Consider the following 19,166-nt stretch of genomic DNA (forward strand, 5'->3'; position numbering starts at 1 on the left):
AGACTCACCAAACTCGCAATGGACACCAGTCCAGCCTTCTGGACAGATACACTCATAGCCTGCTATCAGGTCCACACAGGTGGCATTGTTCATGCATGGCATGCCCATACACTCCAGTATTTCTGTGTTGAGAAAAATCACACAGAAATGACTGTGAATGTAAACATGTCTAAAAAATAATGACAGAAATTGGATGCTTGTCTATATATGAAGAGTTTGTTTGCAAAAACCGGTAAGTCCATATTTGATGCACCACGCATTACCCCGGGGTACCGTAGTACCCCGGATTACCGCGTTGTGTAGCGCCACCTCACGTCCATTCGAGAACAGTCAGAGAAAAATGCATGCACTGTGTGCCTGTACATAGTCCTTCCCATGCCACTGCATGTTATACTATGCATGCATGAAAGCTGCGATACCACTAGCGTGTGCTTTAGTGTAGTGCAGTGCAGTGGCTAGCGCGCGCTAGCTCCAGCACCAAAATAATTTCCTCTTTTTGGCACCCAGGGTACAACCTTTTTAAAAAAATAAATAATTCAACAAAATGGCTGATTTTTATTTGGTACCCCGGGATACCATTTATGTCATCATTTGTCAAATGGAGATATTTGCGATTAAAGGTCAAGAAAAATAAAGAGAATAATAAGAAAATTTTTGCTTCTTTTGACCATAACTTCAAAAATATACCTTTATATGCAGTGACCAATATATCATTTAAAAGGTATTATTTTGCACTTTATGACAGAGACCATACTTCAAAATCTTCAAAAATTGACTTATCGGTTTTTGCAAACAAACTCTTCATATGTTCATGCAAATGGTGTGGTGTACAGTGACACTCACTGTTGTTCTGAAATGCAGACTTGGCAAGTCTAGTCCATGTACTTGTCATGTAATAAAGATGACTACCGGTACATGTGTAAGTTCAGCAGTGAATGGCAAGACCATATCGAAAGTTGAATAATGTCTAATCACTGGGATCATCCACCATTTTAAAATGATGAAGAAGATTATAATCAAATAATTGGTCAACAGCTCACACATGACCAGGTATTTATTTTGCCAAACATATCATTTTGCTTATAACTGGTCATTAGCAAAGTATAATGACTGGTCATTAGCATTTCCATGCCCTGATGGTGACTGGGCAAAAGTTATTATGATTATGATGGATGACCCTGTTACTATGTAAATCTAAGTAATTGTGAAAAAAAAAAACAACACCAAAATTGTTGGTCTTGAAGTAGATCAGGCTCTTGATGAAGAGGACAGAAGTTACACATTACTTACAGTTAGACCTACAATGTATTTTACTATGCTTGGTTTAGATTCAACGATGGATCTAAGTTAGATGTCGATCTAGTAACATGTGAACTTTGAGATGAGGGCGATTTCTCAAATGGAAAAACAAAAAGATCTGCTTCATCATTCTGTAAAACAGATAATACACATTACTTTTCTTTTTTTCTTTTTTTTTTTTGCTGGGCATTAGTATAACTACTAAACACTCTTTACCTCTTAGACAGTCCAAACACCCTCAGTTACTATCATCTCAGGTGTCTTACGACTCTTCCACAGGTACATATGTACATGTACCTTGTGTGGGTAATTCTTACTAATGCCCTCACAGATGTGCATTACTTGTATTCTGCTTCCTATGACTACAAGAAATATCAAGACAAATTTTACAAGAAAGAACTTTCAAAGGAAATTGTTTCCACCAGAGAGGGAAATGTTTGATGTCATGCTAATTTGTGTTTCCTGCTCACCGACTTCACAGTTTGTTCCGTTCCACCCAGGAGCACAGATGCACACATAGCCTGGTCCAACGAGGTCCTGACACGTTGCTCCATTCTCACAAGGGGTACTCTGACACTCATCAATATCTATCAGACAGGATGATTAATAGGTAAGCGATGACAATGAAAATGATGAGAGTAATGACAAGGAGAATAATGGTGCTAGAAATGATAACGTGACAAAGTACAATCTAAGATCCCATCCGTAGAAGAGCTGCAAGTCATACAGCAATTGTGAAGATGATGAAGTGTCCAGGATTGGATGCGAAACCATTCTCAGAATTAAACCAGTAAGTCCAGATGAATTGATTTAATTTTGTACCTTTATTTAACATTACCTGGATGACTCATTGATATGCAACGACTGTACAGATGTACAGTATACGGCAAATATTTTGCGAGGTTTTTATTTTCACTAATTTCGCAAGTCAGGTGCTATTAACAAAATTTAAAGACATGTTATATGCTAAATATATGACATACATGTATATAGTAGGCCTATGCAGTGTTTGAGAACAGAAATCTTGATTGAGTCCAGTACCTATCTCACAGTTGACTCCAGTCCATCCCGGTGGGCATATGCACTGGTAGGACCCAACCAGATCTACACAAGTGGCTCCATTTTGACATGGTACACTGCTGCACTCCTCAATTTCTGAGTAAAAACAATAAGATTTTAATAAAAGCGTATGCAAACATCATAAATTTCCTGCATGATTGAGCCTCAAATGTACAGAATGCATTTCATTACTATTACAGGCATACAGTGATAAATATGGTGAAAATTGTGCATCTGGTGCTTTTTCAGTTGTACATGCCACATGAGAAGATTTATGAAAAGTATACGGTATATGTCATCAGCAATAAGTAAGAATGCATCAAGACTGGAACATGAGTAAAAGAATAAGTAATCTCTTACACATACTCCTGTACCTGCCAAATGTGCTATTAGTACTTTACTGCAGTGAAGTACCACATGTCCTGTATAACTAAATTCACCCCTGGGAACCCTGGCCCCAAACTCACCCGTCTCACAGTGTGTGCCGGTCCATCCCACGGGACAGACACAGGTATAGCCATCAACCATGTCCACACAGGTGGCATTGTTGTCGCACGGGTTGCTGCTACACTCGAGGATGTCTAAGGGAACGAAATTACAGTTGTGTATTGATCAGAAGTAAGCAGTGATACAACTGAAATTAAGAACATTAAGAACAAAACATTAAGAACAAATACAGATTATCTTTAAGCTCTTACAGCAGGCATAACCTGGAAAACATAGGTGACAAATTAATTCTATTCTGAATATAAAAAAAGAGAAAATTTTAGTTTTCTGGGCATTATTTCTGAAGCGTTGGTCATTGAGTGCGCTGCTTGAAATTGAAATGGGATCTCCTCTATGTCAGATCTTCTATTAGATGAAAAAGTTTGGTCTCAAACACTGCAAAACCTTGAAAAAAAAAATCATTTTCATGATTACAACACACATATGCAAATAGCCTGAAATTCGAGTGAAAATTTGACATTCAAGTTACATGGATGTGTATCTTTGCTATGAGAAAGATCACAAATCAAGGTTTCCATTGCATGAAAGATTCATTCTATAACTAATGGTGACTTAACACATGCACACCTACAAGTAGTCATATAAATTCAATGCTGATTGGCTTTTTTTCAAAAATAGTTTTTACCCCCACAGCTGTACATGTATCTCTCATCTCCAATTTTGAATGGTAGGTACATGAATAAATGACAGCTCCAAGGGCTTACCATTCTCACAGTTTGTCCCAGTCCAGCCTGGAGCACACACACACTGATAGCCAGCAATTAAGTCAGTACAGTTTGCACCATTCAGGCAAGGGTCACTGTCACATTCCAAGATTTCTAGTAGAATGTCAAAAAAAAAAAGAAGAAGAAAAGACCAACACAAAACCCTGTTATCTGTTCTAGGAAGTTGGATAAACTTTAAACTCTTAAATGACCACATTGTTTCAAAGCTGCAGTGGATACTACAACTCAACATTCAAAGAAAGTATATACTTTATGCTGGTCGGTCTGACAAATATATACATTTCATAATTTTCAAACAAATGCAAGTTGAAAACTGAGTGAATAAATAAGACCTATTTTATTGTAGATTTTCTCTAATCATTCAATTATTTTATAATTGTTTCATTGATCAAATACAATGTTGTATGGGAGTAAGGCAGGTTTAATCTTCATGTGCACTGTTGAAGGGTGACCTCCATTAGCAACAAACAGCACTGTCTATTCAATGCGCACACACAGTGCAGCAGTAGCAGTATAACATATATTCAGGCAATAGATAGGACCCAACACTACCAGCATTATAACATTAATAAAACAAGTGTTTTTATGAATTGTCTAAATTAAAAAAAAATATATATATAAACAGTATTACATCAATATGAATCCATACCTATATACTGCTGACAGGGTTTGCATGACGCGAAAAATTGAAGCAAAACAACAGAAAAAACATAAAAAACTAACCAGTTTCGCAGTTAATGCCTGTCCATCCTGGAGCACACACACATGTGTAGGCTGCAATCTGGTCAATGCAGACTCCACCATTCTGGCAGGGATCACTGGCACATTCCAGGATTTCTGAGGGCAAGAGAATCATTTGTCATTATGAGCAAGGGTTATACTTGTACATGCTTGTACCAGGTAACCTAGAACATCAATGTATAATTGCCAGGAAAGACGCAATAGAATTTGTAAGAATACCGTGTGGACTTGACATTGAAATTTCTACCTACTTGTTCTTTGGAAATTACTGTAATATGAGGAATGTTCGCGTGCATCTTAATTTTGCGAATTTCACGAGCACCAGGATTCGCGAAAATAAAATGCATGCGAAAGTTCTTGTCTACACTGTATGCATTGAACGCCAGTGGCAATTCACAAAAATGTCATGCCACAAAAAAGGCTGTCGACTCCAATTTGCAAAAATTTCATGCCGTGAATATAATTCTAACTTATCATGTTATACAGTAATCATTCAGTTTGTGGTAGTTGTATTTTCACCGATGCAGCATTGGCACCTAAGTGATCTTACCTGTCTCACAGAATGGACCAGTCCAGCCAGCAGGACAGATGCACTCATACCCGTTGATGCCATCAACACATGTTGCACCATTCAAGCAAGTGTGGTTCACACATTCATCAATATCTGTCAAATCAGAGAAAATTCATACATTTGAACAGAGCGGTCACATATCTGAAGCAGTATTACATAGGTAGAAATGTACCAAAGGATTTTATTTATGCATGGACAAATGTAAGAAATTCATCAATATTTGTTACGAGAAAATTCATAAGTGGTCACATGCTTACAGCAGTAATACATACATGTAGGTGGAAATGAACCAGTGGGATTTTGGTTTATGCATTGATTGCATGTACTACACTTCCAAAGAAGTATTCAACAGTCAAGCATATGACCGTCAATACAAAAAAAAAAAAAAAAAAAAAAAAAAAAATGTTGGTAGAATATGACATCTTTGTAGGACAATGGTAATTTAGGTGTACAGCAGAGATCTTGAGGGCAATATATCGATGTAGCATTAACTTCTCTTCTGTGTGTCCTTTACAGGACAACAGCAGGCAATTCTCAGTTTGACACATGAGACTTTTTTTTTTTTTTGGGGGGGGGGGTAAATTGTGTTATTTTTTATACAATTGTCCTATTCTTTTCCACTTACTACTAATAAGCTAAGGGGGAAGATATTGAATACACTACTTAAAAAAGGAGTGTGAAATATGAGCTCTATAAGGATATGCATTTTTCATGTAAATGTATGTTTCAATCTCTTTTTCCTTCTCTACCTCTCTCTAGATGTACGTCCATTTGTGAAAATACATTTATACATTAACACATGCAATCATTTATCTGTAGGTATATGGAAATATATATGTGTGTGCTGCTATCAGTGGGTTTAGTGGTTCAAATTTTATCATTCTTGTCATCATTTACCAATCTCACAGTTGACCCCAGTGAAGCCTGGTAGACATGTACATTCATAGAACGTCTGGAAGTTGTTGCACGTGGCCCCATTCTCACACGGGTCACTCGCGCAAAGATCAATGGGAGTTTCGCAGTTGACACCCGTCCAGCCCGGCTGACAGAAACAGACGTATTCGTCTTCTTGATTGCTCTCAAAACAGCGGCCGCCATTTTCACATGGTGAGCTAAAGCACGGGGGCAGATCTGTGAATGTAAAAATCAAGAAAATGTAATCAGTGCTATCATAACAGTTAAATATGGTGCTTATCATAGCACAAAAATACAAGGGGTAACTTAATAATACAGGCACATGTAATGTAGGACCCTACAGTCCTACATGTACATATCAAAAGAATCACATACAGTTAGTATAAGTCACCTGTATATTAACCTTGGAGCCTCAGTACTGGAAAAACAGAAGTTCAATGATGTCATCTGTGAAATAAGTCTCACATGTGACGACCATTAATGTCACAATAAAATGTCATTCCAATGAAGCCAAAGTTTAGATACGAAATTGAAGAACTTTCAAAGCTTTGACGTTATTCACCATTAGGTGACTCTCCTTTCTAGACATACAAAATATTCAACCATTAGCTAGAAAGGAGGTCCAAGGAAGTGATGCATTACAACAATGACATGCTGAAAATCACAAGCACTCAAATAAGTAATGATCCCTCTTTCACATGCAGCTTGAAAGTGTTGATGTAAATCTTACCTGTTTCGCACATGGATCCAGAGAATCCCATAGGGCAGACACAGCGGTATGCGTCGATCAGATCAATACAGGTGGCACCATTCAAACATGGATTGCTTGAGCATTCCAAAATTTCTAGACATTGGTAAGGGAAACATAATATATGGTGATGAAGAGGCATTGGATGGCTAATTCAGTAGAACAGTACAGCCATGTGTGCAGATTGTTTTCAGAGTGACTCTGCCAAGTATCTGTTGTAGAAAATGGCACAAAAGCCAAGGAAATACATTATCACTGAAACGAGAATAAAACAACTGCTGAACACAGTCAACTTGAATCCCCTGCTGCTCATGCCACCACCGTAAGTGTCATACAAAAATTGAAGTACATGGCTCATCATTTACAGTTTGCCTAGGCTTTACTGACCTTGAACACTTACCAAGGATTGACCTTTCAACCTCCCTGCAATAAGATTTTTTTCTTTCCTATTCATTCCTATCCATTAGACCAAAATGCATTCTTCTTGGACTTAAACCTTGTAGAACGGACACATTTTAGATAAATTCTGGTGACCTTTGACCTTAGCTAAATTCTGGTGACTTTTGACCTTAATCTTGAGTTCATATCAAGTAACTAATTGATTTCATTTCTATTCTTACCAGATATCACCAATGACAAATTCCCAGCTTATGTTGTGGCTGGAATATGACATTTTTTAGAAAGTACAGTGACCTTCGTCCTTGATCTTCAAAATAGTACACCTATAATGTTAATGCAAATGATGGTCAGAATATTTCCACATTGGGCGTTAACTATACATCATCTCTATTGACATTCCTAACTGAAATACTGACCAAAAATGACTCTTTTTCTGTCACAAAAGTGCAATGACCTTTTAAATCATCCCTTCACCACTATCATTTTATAGTGGAAATGACTCTCTCTCCTAACAGATTATATCACCAGTGGATATTTCAAGATGAAATGATGGTTGGAAAATGCTAATTTCAGTCAGCCTTCAGTTCAGCACGATCAGCACATCTTTACCTGCATGCCTGGGCCAGGTAACAAAAAAATTTCACTGAGTCATTTTTCTTTGTAAAATGAGATTTGGGATGGACAAAAGGAAAACCTGAACCATAATGCCCTCTGCACCCTTCAAGGCAGAGGCATAAAACTCAGGATTCTTCCTTTTCTTCTTTATGTCAAAATGAGAATCTTAAAAATACTTGCTATGACATTCAATAACAACTGAACAGGATGCCACATGACAATTCAAATCTGTAATGCAATCAAAAGATGATGAAGCCGACATACAAACCTTTGTAGGTCCTATTCTGAAACATCAAACATGCATGTATTATGTCTTTATTTCTGTTAGGAATTACAATGAACAAAATAATCAATACGTGATGTAAAAGCAACCAGTACATGATTACAAATTATGGACTAATAGTAGATACATTGATGAGAAAGTGCATTTACAGTTGTAATAATATTGGTCTGGACCACTAGATGTTTCTACGATGTGCAAAATGAAATGTTGTGCATCAGTTGCATATACAATCTTGTTGAACACACACTCCCATTGTCAGATGATGCATCCTATATGTAATACTTCATTGCTTGAGATCATAGTTGCCATGCATGCGATGAATATTACGTAATAATGACACATAAATGCTGACAACTGATATTAGCACATAATGCATCATTAGGGGTAACGCCATAATCTAAATAAAAAAGCAGTAAGTTACATGCAATGTACAGTCACATGATGATTAGTGCCACCAGTCATGCACATTTATCTTTATATCACACTCTGATGTAAATACAATATTTACTCTTCATCTTGTATAAGGGCTCAGCTGTTATTATAAAAAACAAGGCAGATTAGACCTGGATGACTGGTTAGCTGATGAAAAGCATGCATGATGGTTGTTGATAACTTGTGCAAATGGGCTTGGTGGTATGGCCAAGAGCTACATGAGGTGCACAAGACATAAACTTGGCGCATACTGGTACCTGTCTCACAGAACACTCCTCCCCACCCGGGAGGACATTGGCAATTGTAACCATTGATGAGCTCAACACATGTAGCGTTATTCTGACATGGGTTACTTGCGCATTCTGGGATGTCATTCTCGCAGTTGACTCCAGTCCATCCTGGTGCACATTGACAGGTGTAGGCGTTGATCATATCTGTGCAGGTTCCACCATTCAGGCAAGGGTTGCTGCTGCATTCCAAAGTCTCAATCTCACAGTGAGTACCCATCCAGCCAGGCAAGCAGCTACACACATATCCATTGATCAAGTCAGTGCAGTTTGCACTATTCTGACATGGGTCGCTGGCACATTCAAGGATCTCCAGTTCGCAGTTGATTCCAGTCCATCCTGGAGCACAATGGCAGGAGTATGCATTGACCAAGTCTGTGCAGTTAGCTCCATTCCTACATGGATTGCTCGCACACTCCATGATGTCAAACTCACATACAGTTCCATTGTAGCCTGGTATACAGTGACAAGTATAGCCATTGACAAGGTCGGTACAGTTTGCACCATTCAAGCAAGGGTTACTATCACATTCATCTATCTCCTCTTGACAGAAGGTTCCATTAAAGCCTGGAGCACAAACACACTCGTAGCCATTGATCAGGTCAGTACAGTTGGCTCCATTTTGACATGGGTTGCTTTCACATTCAAGGATCTCCACCTCACAGTTAGTGCCACTGAAACCTGGTGGGCATAAACAGGTGTAGCCATTGATGTCTTCTGTGCAGTTGGCTCCATTCTGGCATGGGTTGCTTGAACATTCCAGGATCTCAAATTCACAGTGAGTACCATTGTAGCCAGGTGCACAAACGCACATGTATCCATTGATGAGGTCAAGGCAGTTGGCTCCATTCATGCAAGGGTTTCCAGAGCACTCTTGGATCTCGTTTTCACAGTTTGTTCCATTGTATCCTGGTACACAGATGCACTCGTAGCCATTGATCAGCTCTGTACAGTTGGCACCATTCTCACAAGGACTACTTGAACATTCCAGGATTTCTGTTTCACAATTGGTTCCTACAAATCCAAGAACACATTGACAAGAGTAGCCATCAACAAAGTCTGTGCATGTACCACCATTCAAGCAAGGGGCACTGGCACATTCATCAACATCAACCTCACAGTTAACACCAGAGTAACCCGCAGGACATTGACAGAAATACCCATTCACCAATTCGGTGCAGTTGGCTCCATTTTGACACGGGTTGCTTTCACATTCAAGGATCTCTACCTCACAGTTAGTACCACTGAAACCTGGTGGGCATAAACAGGTGTAGCCATTGATATCTTCTGTGCAGTTGGCTCCATTCTGGCATGGGTTGCTTGAACATTCCAGGATCTCAAATTCACAGTGTGTTCCATTGTATCCAGGTGCACAAACACACATGTATCCATTGATGAGGTCAAGGCAGTTTGCGCCATTCAAACAAGGATTCCCAGAGCATTCTTGGATCTCGTTTTCACAGTTCGTTCCATTGTATCCTGGTACACAGATGCACTCATAGCCATTGATGAGTTCTGTGCAGTTGGCATCATTCTTGCAAGGACTACTTGAACATTCAAGTATTTCTATCTCACAATTGGTTCCTACAAATCCAGGGACACATTGACAAGAGTAGCCATCAACAAAGTCTGTGCAAGTACCACCATTCATGCAAGGGATGCTTGCACATTCATCAACATCAATCTCACAGTTGACACCAGAGAAACCAGGAGGACATTGGCAGAAATACCCATTCACTAACTCGGTACAATTGGCTCCATTTTGACATGGGTTGCTTTCACATTCACGGACCTCTACCTCACAGTTAGTGCCATTGAAACCTGATGGGCATAAACATGTGTAGCCATTGATATCTTCTGTGCAGTTGGCTCCATTCTGGCATGGGTTACTTGAACATTCCAGGATCTCAAATTCACAGTGTGTTCCATTGTATCCAGGTGCACAAACACACATGTATCCATTGATGAGGTCAAGGCAGTTTGCGCCATTCAAACAAGGATTCCCAGAGCATTCTTGGATCTCGTTTTCACAGTTTGTTCCATTGTATCCTGGTACACAGATGCACTCATAGCCATTGATGAGTTCTGTGCAGTTGGCATCATTCTTGCAAGGACTACTTGAACATTCCAGGATTTCTGTTTCACAATTAGTTCCTACAAATCCAAGAACACATTGACAAGAGTAGCCATCAATAAAGTCTGTGCATGTACCACCATTCAAGCAAGGAGCACTTGCACATTCTTCAACATCAACCTCACAGTTGACACCAGAGAATCCAGCAGGACACTGACAGAAATAACCATTCACCAACTCTGTGCAATTGGCTCCATTTTGACATGGGCTGCTATTGCACTCAAGGATCTCTACCTCACAGTTAGTGCCATTGAAACCTGGTTGGCATAAACAGGTGTAGCCATTGATATCTTCTGTGCAATTAGCTCCATTCTGACATGGGTCACTTGCACATTCCAGGATCTCAAATTCACAGTGAGTACCATTGTAGCCAGGTGAACAAACACACATGTATCCATTGATGAGGTCAAGGCAATTAGCGCCATTCAAACAAGGATTCCCTGAACATTCTTGGATCTCGTTTTCACAGTTTGTTCCATTGTATCCTGGTACACAGATGCACTCGAAGCCATTGATGAGCTCTGTGCAGTTAGCACCATTCTCGCAAGGATTACTTGAACATTCAAGAATTTCTGTTTCACAGTTGGTTCCTACAAATCCAGGGACACATTGACAAGAGTAGCCATCAACAAAGTCTGTGCATGTACCACCATTCAAACAAGGGGCACTGGCACATTCATCAACATCAACCTCACAGTTGACACCAGAGTAACCCGCAGGACATTGACAGAAATACCCATTCACCAACTCTGTGCACTTGGCTCCATTTTGACATGGGCTGCTATTGCACTCAAGGATCTCTACCTCACAGTTAGTGCCATTGAAACCTGATGGGCACATACAGGTGTAGCCATTGATATCTTCTGTGCAATTAGCTCCATTCTGACATGGGTCACTTGCACATTCCAGGATCTCAAATTCACAGTGGGTACCATTGTAGCCAGGTGCACAAACACACATGTATCCATTGATGAGGTCAAGGCAGTTGGCTCCATTCATGCAAGGGTTTCCAGAGCACTCTTGAATGTCAAATTCACAGTTTGTTCCATTCCATCCAGGTGGACAAATGCATTCATACTTTGCCTCTAAGTCTACACATGTTGCTCCATTGAGGCAAGGGCTGCTAACACATTCTAGAATGTCTGAAATTTGGCAAAGGAGGATTAGATAGGAGGAAGAAGCTAAATTAGATTAAAAGAATAGAAAAAGGTACAAATTCAAGTAGCCATTCATTAACACTGTATAGCTGCACAGAGCAATATCAGTTTTGTATTCTCATGGGGTTCATCCTAAAAATAAATAGAACAAGCTAGAGGATAATTTAGCATAAACAGAATAAAATGCATGTAGATATGAGGTTTGTGAATATGCTCATTCCCGTGATACTGGAAATATCACATGCAGCCTCCATTTTTGTTTCCAGGGTCAGACACATTAAAATTCACTCTACCAAAAGCTGTGTTGAAAGCAATGAGTGCCAAATAGCTCACACATTAGATGCATTTAGGAAAGGTTGCAGTGTAGTGATCATAGAACAGCATATAAATGCAAAAAAACAAAAAACAAAAAACATTGCAGACAACAGAAGAAAGCATAGAAATACAAGGAACAAATAAAGACTTACAACAAATCAGAAACATGCATTTAAAGTGACATGTAAGATTTAATTGATCAGCAATATGCATGCATAATTGAGACAATAATCCTGTGTTGCATGCAACTTTCAGTCAACTAGCACTTTACATACATAAAGTGTTCAGCTCAGCTAGGAAGCATTACATTGCATTATCTGAAAAAAAAAAACAAAAAACAAAACCACACCATAAAGCACCACTAACCATTATCAAATGCATGAATAACAATTGAATTAATCATTAAGCAGATGTAAATTACAATGTGATAGATAGCATACATACAGTAACATGCAAATGGAATCAATCTCTCACTTTGGTTATAAGAGGTAATTGACTACATTGTATATCAAGCTGAGTTGAATACAGTACTCTAGAACAATGTACCCACCAGTCTCACAGTTGACTCCAGTCCAGCCTCGGGAACACTCACAAATGTAGCCAGCAAGTTGATCAATGCAGGTGCCATTGTTTGAACAAGGATTGCTTGAGCACTCCAGGATCTCTGAAATGTGCCCAAAGGAATGTACATGGGGGTGATACAAGGTGAGCTGTATCAGAAGTTTTGTCTCTTCCTTGATTATTGAAAATAAACACACCAGTTGCCTATTCTTTAGCATCATGTCACTTTTGTGATAAAACATCATATTGTTCACTTGAAAAAAAAAAATCCTGCATAAACTTACCATCTGGAGCACCAAATACTGTACATTAGTCTGCATGCTTATCATTATACAGATTATCATGATTACACATCGCTTACATTGAAGAAACTGCATAAAACACAAGTCACAATGTACATGAATGTGTTTATGCGTATACATGTACTATTGCAAAATAATGCAGTCTTTTACAAACTCCACAAACTACTGACAGATTCAATTAAACACAAGCACCACACAAAGGAAAACATCAGCTTAAGGTATTGCAAAGAACATCATGATTTATTTCAGTGCATAGAAGACATTTATCTTGTCAGCTGAACAGACCTGAAACTCTGAACAAACATTTTTCCCATAATCACAACAACATACAAGTACTGTTGCAATGTTACAACACACAGAGAGTGCAATATTATCTTAGAAACAACAATCATCTCTGAAGAAGGTAGCTAGTCAGTCTGATCACCAGTCTTGAAGGTCAATTTCTAAGCCCTTTTATTTCAGTTCTCAGGCTGTGATAAATCTCAGCATTCTTCTTTGGTGTGATGAACTACTTTGTTAGCACAGGCAGGATCTTGGAGATTAATTTTTCTGGTCTTACAGAAAGTGCATTACCTTGAAAACCTCACCAGTGCGAAGAAAGAACACGATCATGCAGCAGGCAACAAGAGAGGTTCTAAACACACAAGTGCACTAAGAGACTAAAGAAGACTTCAAACAATGTTAAATTCTATATATTAAACTAAGACGGTCATACTCACTTCAAAAAACTTTCACAAATGCACAAAGACTTAGCACTGTTAAATTGTAAGATTACATCTGTTGGAAAAAATCAAAGCAAAACTTGGCAATCATTGTAACTGACATCTATAACTGAAAGTGATATTCAGGGTAAAACTTTGTAGCCATGCTACTGCAGCATATATCATAACACAAACAATAGAATAATACATATACATGTACAATCAGTTGGATTAATGCATGCTTGTATTAGTATTTGGCAAGATGAGGATAAGTGACAAGATATTGCAAGTGAGGATGGTTGTGAGTATTAAACAAAGAACAACCAAATCATACAAAGTTAAAACTGAAAGCACGTGAATAAGATTGAATCACATAAGCCCTACCGGTTTCACAAAACGTGCCATTCCAGCCTGGGGGACAGTGGCACAAGAATTCATCGATGAGCTCCAGGCAGGTGGCTCCATTCTGACATGGACTGCTCTCACACTCCAAGATCTCAATTTGACAGGTGTCTCCAGTCCAGCCTGGTGCACAAATACACTGAAATCCATCAACAAGATCTAAGCAGAGTGCATCGTTCTGGCATGGATTGCTTGAACATTCCATGATGTTGACTTCACAGAAGGTGCCATTCCATCCTGGGGCACATAGACATTCAAAGCCATCAATCAGGTCATTACAGGTTGCATTATTCTGGCACGGATCACTCTCACATTCCAGAACCTGGACCTCACAGGTCAATCCAGACCAGCCTGGTGCACAGACACACTGGAATCCTTCTATCAGGTCCATGCACAGTGCATCATTCTGGCAAGGATCACTGGAACATCCCTGGATGTTGATCTCACATCTGGTCCCATTGTAACCTGATGGACATTCACAGATGTACCCATTGATCAGGTCAGTACAGTTTCCTCCATTCAGACAAGGATTACTGGCACAGTCCATGATGTCAACCTCACAGTGGGTGCCATTAAATCCTGGCTCACAGATACACTGATAGGCATTGATTAGGTCTACACATTCTGCTCCATTCTGGCATGGGTTACTGCTGCATTCAAGGGTTTCCATCTCACAGTTGATTCCTTCCCAGCCTGGTAGACACTGGCATTCATATCTTCCAACCAGATCAAGACACACTCCTCCATTCTGACAAGGGTTGCTCTGGCATTCTAGTATCTCATCTTCACAGAATGTCCCATTCCATCCTGGTGCACATAGACAATCAAAGCCATTTGTTAGATCAATGCAGGTTGCATTGTTCTGACATGGATCACTTTCACACTCAAGAAGCTGGATTCCACAGGTCACTCCTGTCCAACCAGGAGCACAGACACATTGGTAGCCATTGACAAGATCTAAGCACAATGCATCATTTTGGCATGGATTACTAGCACAGTCCATGATGTCAATTTCACAGTGGGTGCCAGTCCAGCCTGGCTCACATAGACATTGATAGCCATCAATAAGCTCTATGCAGGTAGCTCCATTTTGGCAAGGAGAACTTCTGCATTCAAGCACTTCTACTTCACAGAAGGTGCCATTCCATCCTGGGGCACATAGACATTCAAAGCCATCTATCATGTCATGACAAGTTGCATTATTCTGGCATGGATCACTCTCACATTCCAGGACTTGAACCTCACAGGTAATTCCAGTATAACCTGGTGCACAGACACACTGGAAACCTTCTATCAGGTCCAAGCACAGTGCATCATTCTGGCAAGGATCACTGGAACATCCCTGGATGTTGATCTCACATCTGGTCCCATTGTAACCTGATGGACATTCACAGATGTATCCATTGATCAGGTCAGTACAGTTTCCTCCATTCAGACAAGGGTTACTGGCACAGTCCATGACGTCTACCTCACAGTGGGTGCCATTAAATCCTGGCTCACAGATACACTGATAGGCATTTATTAGGTCTACACATTCTGCTCCATTCTGGCATGGGTTACTGCTGCATTCAAGGGTTTCTGTCTCACAGTTGATTCCTTCCCAGCCTGGTAGACACTGGCATTCATATCTTCCAACCAGATCAAGACACACTCCTCCATTCTGACAAGGGTTGCTCTGGCATTCTAGTATCTCATCTTCACAGAATGTCCCATTCCATCCTGGTGCACATACACACTCAAAGCCATCTGTTAGATCAATGCAGGTTGCATTGTTCTGACATGGATCACTTTCACACTCAAGAAGCTGGATTCCACAGGTCACTCCTGTCCAACCAGGAGCACAGACACATTGGTAGCCATTGACAAGATCTAAGCACAGTGCATCATTCTCACATGGATTACTAGCACAGTCCATGATGTCAATTTCACAGTGAGTGCCAGTCCAGCCTGGATCACATAGACATTGATAGCCATCAATAAGCTCTATGCAGGCAGCTCCATTTTGACAGGGAGAACTTCTGCATTCGAGCACCTCTTCTTCACAGAAGGTGCCATTCCATCCTGGGGCACAGAGACATTCAAAGCCATCTATCAGGTCATTACAGGTTGCATTATTCTGGCATGGATCACTTTCACATTCCAAGACCTGAACCTCACAAGTCATTCCAGTCCAGCCTGGTGCACAGACACATTGGAAACCTTCTATCAGGTCCATGCACAATGCATCATTCTGGCAAGGATCACTGGAACATCCCTGGATGTTGATCTCACATCTGGTCCCATTGTAACCTGATGGACATTCACAGATGTATCCATTGATCAGGTCAGTACAGTTTCCTCCATTCAGACAAGGGTTACTGGCACAATCCATGATGTCTACCTCACAGTGGGTGCCATTAAATCCTGGCTCACAGATACACTGATAGGCATTGATTAGGTCTACACATTCTGCTCCATTCTGGCAAGGGTTACTGCTGCATTCAAGGGTTTCCATCTCACAGTTGATTCCTTCCCAGCCTGGTAGACACTGGCATTCATATCTTCCGATCAGATCAAGACACACTCCTCCATTCTGACAAGGGTTGCTCTGGCATTCTAGTATCTCATCTTCACAGAATGTCCCATTCCATCCTGGTGCACATACACACTCAAAGCCATCTGTTAGATCAATGCAGGTTGCATTGTTCTGACACGGATCACTTTCACACTCAAGAAGCTGGATTCCACAGGTCACTCCTGTCCAACCAGGAGCGCAAACACATTGGTAGCCATTGACAAGATCTAAGCACAGTGCATCATTCTCACATGGATTACTAGCACAGTCCATGATGTCAATTTCACAGTGAGTGCCAGTCCAGCCTGGCTCACATAGACATTGATATCCATCAATAAGCTCTATGCAGGTAGCTCCATTTTGGCAGGGAGAACTTCTGCATTCAAGCACTTCTACTTCACAGAAGGTGCCATTCCATCCTGGGGCACATAGACATTCAAAGCCATCTATCATGTCATGACAAGTTGCATTATTCTGGCATGGATCACTCTCGCATTCCAGGACTTTAACCTCACAGGTAATTCCAGTATAACCTGGTGCACAGACACACTGGAAACCTTCTATCAGGTCCAAGCACAGTGCATCATTCTGGCAAGGATCACTGGAACATCCCTGGATGTTGATCTCACATCTGGTCCCATTGTAGCCTGATGGACATTCACAGATGTACCCATTGATCAGGTCAGTACAGTTTCCTCTATTCAAACAAGGGTTACTGGCACAGTCCATGATGTCTACCTCACAGTGGGTGCCATTAAATCCTGGCTCACAGATACACTGATAGGCATTGATTAGGTCTACACATTCTGCTCCATTCTGGCATGGGTTACTGCTGCATTCAAGGGTTTCCGTCTCACAGTTGATTCCTTCCCAGCCTGGTAGACACTGGCATTCATATCTTCCAACCAGATCAAGACACAATCCTCCATTCTGACAAGGGTTGCTCTGGCATTCTAGTATCTCATCTTCACAGAATGTCCCATTCCATCCTGCTGCACATACACACTCAAAGCCATTTGTAAGATCAATGCAGGTCGCATTGTTCTGACATGGATCACTTTCACACTCAAGAAGCTGGATTCCACATGTCACTCCTGTCCAACCAGGAGCACAGACACATTGGTAGCCATTGACAAGATCTAAGCACAATGCATCATTTTGGCATGGATTACTAGCACAGTCCATGATGTCAATTTCACAGTGGGTGCCAGTCCAGCCTGGCTCACATAGACATTGATAGCCATCAATAAGCTCTATGCAGGTAGCTCCATTTTGGCAGGGAGAACTTCTGCATTCAAGCACCTCTTCTTCACAGAAGGTGCCATTCCATCCTGGGGCACAGAGACATTCGAAGCCATCAATCACGTCATTACAGGTTGCATTATTCTGGCATGGATCACTTTCACATTCCAAGACCTGAACCTCACAAGTCAATCCAGTCCAGCCTGGTGCACAGACACACTGGAAGCCATTTTGAAGATCAAGACACAGTGCATTGTTGAGACAAGGATTGCTGTCACATTCAGAAATTTCTCTTTCGCAGTTGATCCCAGTGAAGCCAGGTGGACACTCACAACTATAGCCATCAATGAGGTCAGTGCAATTTGCTCCATTCAGGCATGGATCACTTGCACACTCCATGATGTTGAGTTCGCATTCAGTACCATTCCATCCTGGAGCACAGATACATTGGTAAGCGTTGATGAGCTCAATACAGACTGCGCCATTCTGGCAGGGATTGCTGCTGCATTCCAAGACCTCGTTTTCACAGTTGGTCCCCTCCCAGCCTGGTTGACACTGGCAAAGGTACTCGTTGATCAACTCCACGCACAATCCTCCATTCTGACATGGGTTGCTGCTACATTCCAAGATCTCAACTTCGCAGAAGGTCCCATTCCACCCTGGAGCACAGAGACAATCAAAGGCACCCACCAGATCTGAACAGGTGGCATTATTCAGGCATGGGAGGCTGGCACACTCCTCCACCTCAATGCCACAGTTTGAGCCACTCCAGCCATCAGGACATTGACACATGTATCCATTGACCAGCTCACTGCAGGTTGCCCCATTAAGACAGGGATTGCTGGCACACTCCATAATTTCTGTCTCGCAGTTAGTACCCTCCCAGCCTGAAGGGCATTCACATTCATAAGATGCCAAGAGATCTCTGCAGGTGGCACCATTAAGGCATGGTGTGCTTGCACATTCTTCTGTGTTCCTCTCACAGTATGTGCCCTCCCATCCATTTGAGCACAAGCACACATACCCACCTACCAAGTCTATGCATGTAGCACCATTCATGCAAGGTCCAGCATCACACTCAATTATTTCTGGAGGTAAAGAAAACAGCCAATACTATAAGTTACAAAAATGTGTCATGCATTATAGTTTGAAAAGCTTTACCATCTATGTTGTCACTGGAAAATCAAAGGTGATTTAAGAGAACTGTTCAAATTAAA

The 19,166-nt window shown here is 40.8% G+C and overlaps 1 protein-coding gene across 1 annotated transcript in view; it reads right to left on the minus strand.

Moving 5' to 3' along the window:
- Nucleotides 1-19,166, minus strand: part of LOC140231807 (uncharacterized) — a 213,791-nt gene that overhangs the window by 46,829 nt on the left and 147,796 nt on the right. Inside the window, 14 exon segments of the mRNA XM_072311960.1 lie at nucleotides 9-122; nucleotides 1,770-1,886; nucleotides 2,341-2,454; nucleotides 2,826-2,939; nucleotides 3,570-3,683; nucleotides 4,314-4,427; nucleotides 4,882-4,995; nucleotides 5,800-6,033; nucleotides 6,548-6,661; nucleotides 8,552-11,857; nucleotides 12,738-12,851; nucleotides 14,136-14,960; nucleotides 15,075-17,996; nucleotides 18,339-19,037. Coding sequence (XP_072168061.1) covers nucleotides 9-122; nucleotides 1,770-1,886; nucleotides 2,341-2,454; nucleotides 2,826-2,939; nucleotides 3,570-3,683; nucleotides 4,314-4,427; nucleotides 4,882-4,995; nucleotides 5,800-6,033; nucleotides 6,548-6,661; nucleotides 8,552-11,857; nucleotides 12,738-12,851; nucleotides 14,136-14,960; nucleotides 15,075-17,996; nucleotides 18,339-19,037 — 9,015 coding nt within the window.

This window comes from Diadema setosum, chromosome 8 (assembly GCF_964275005.1).
Source record: "Diadema setosum chromosome 8, eeDiaSeto1, whole genome shotgun sequence".
In the NCBI taxonomy this organism is placed as follows: Eukaryota; Metazoa; Echinodermata; class Echinoidea; order Diadematoida; family Diadematidae; genus Diadema; species Diadema setosum.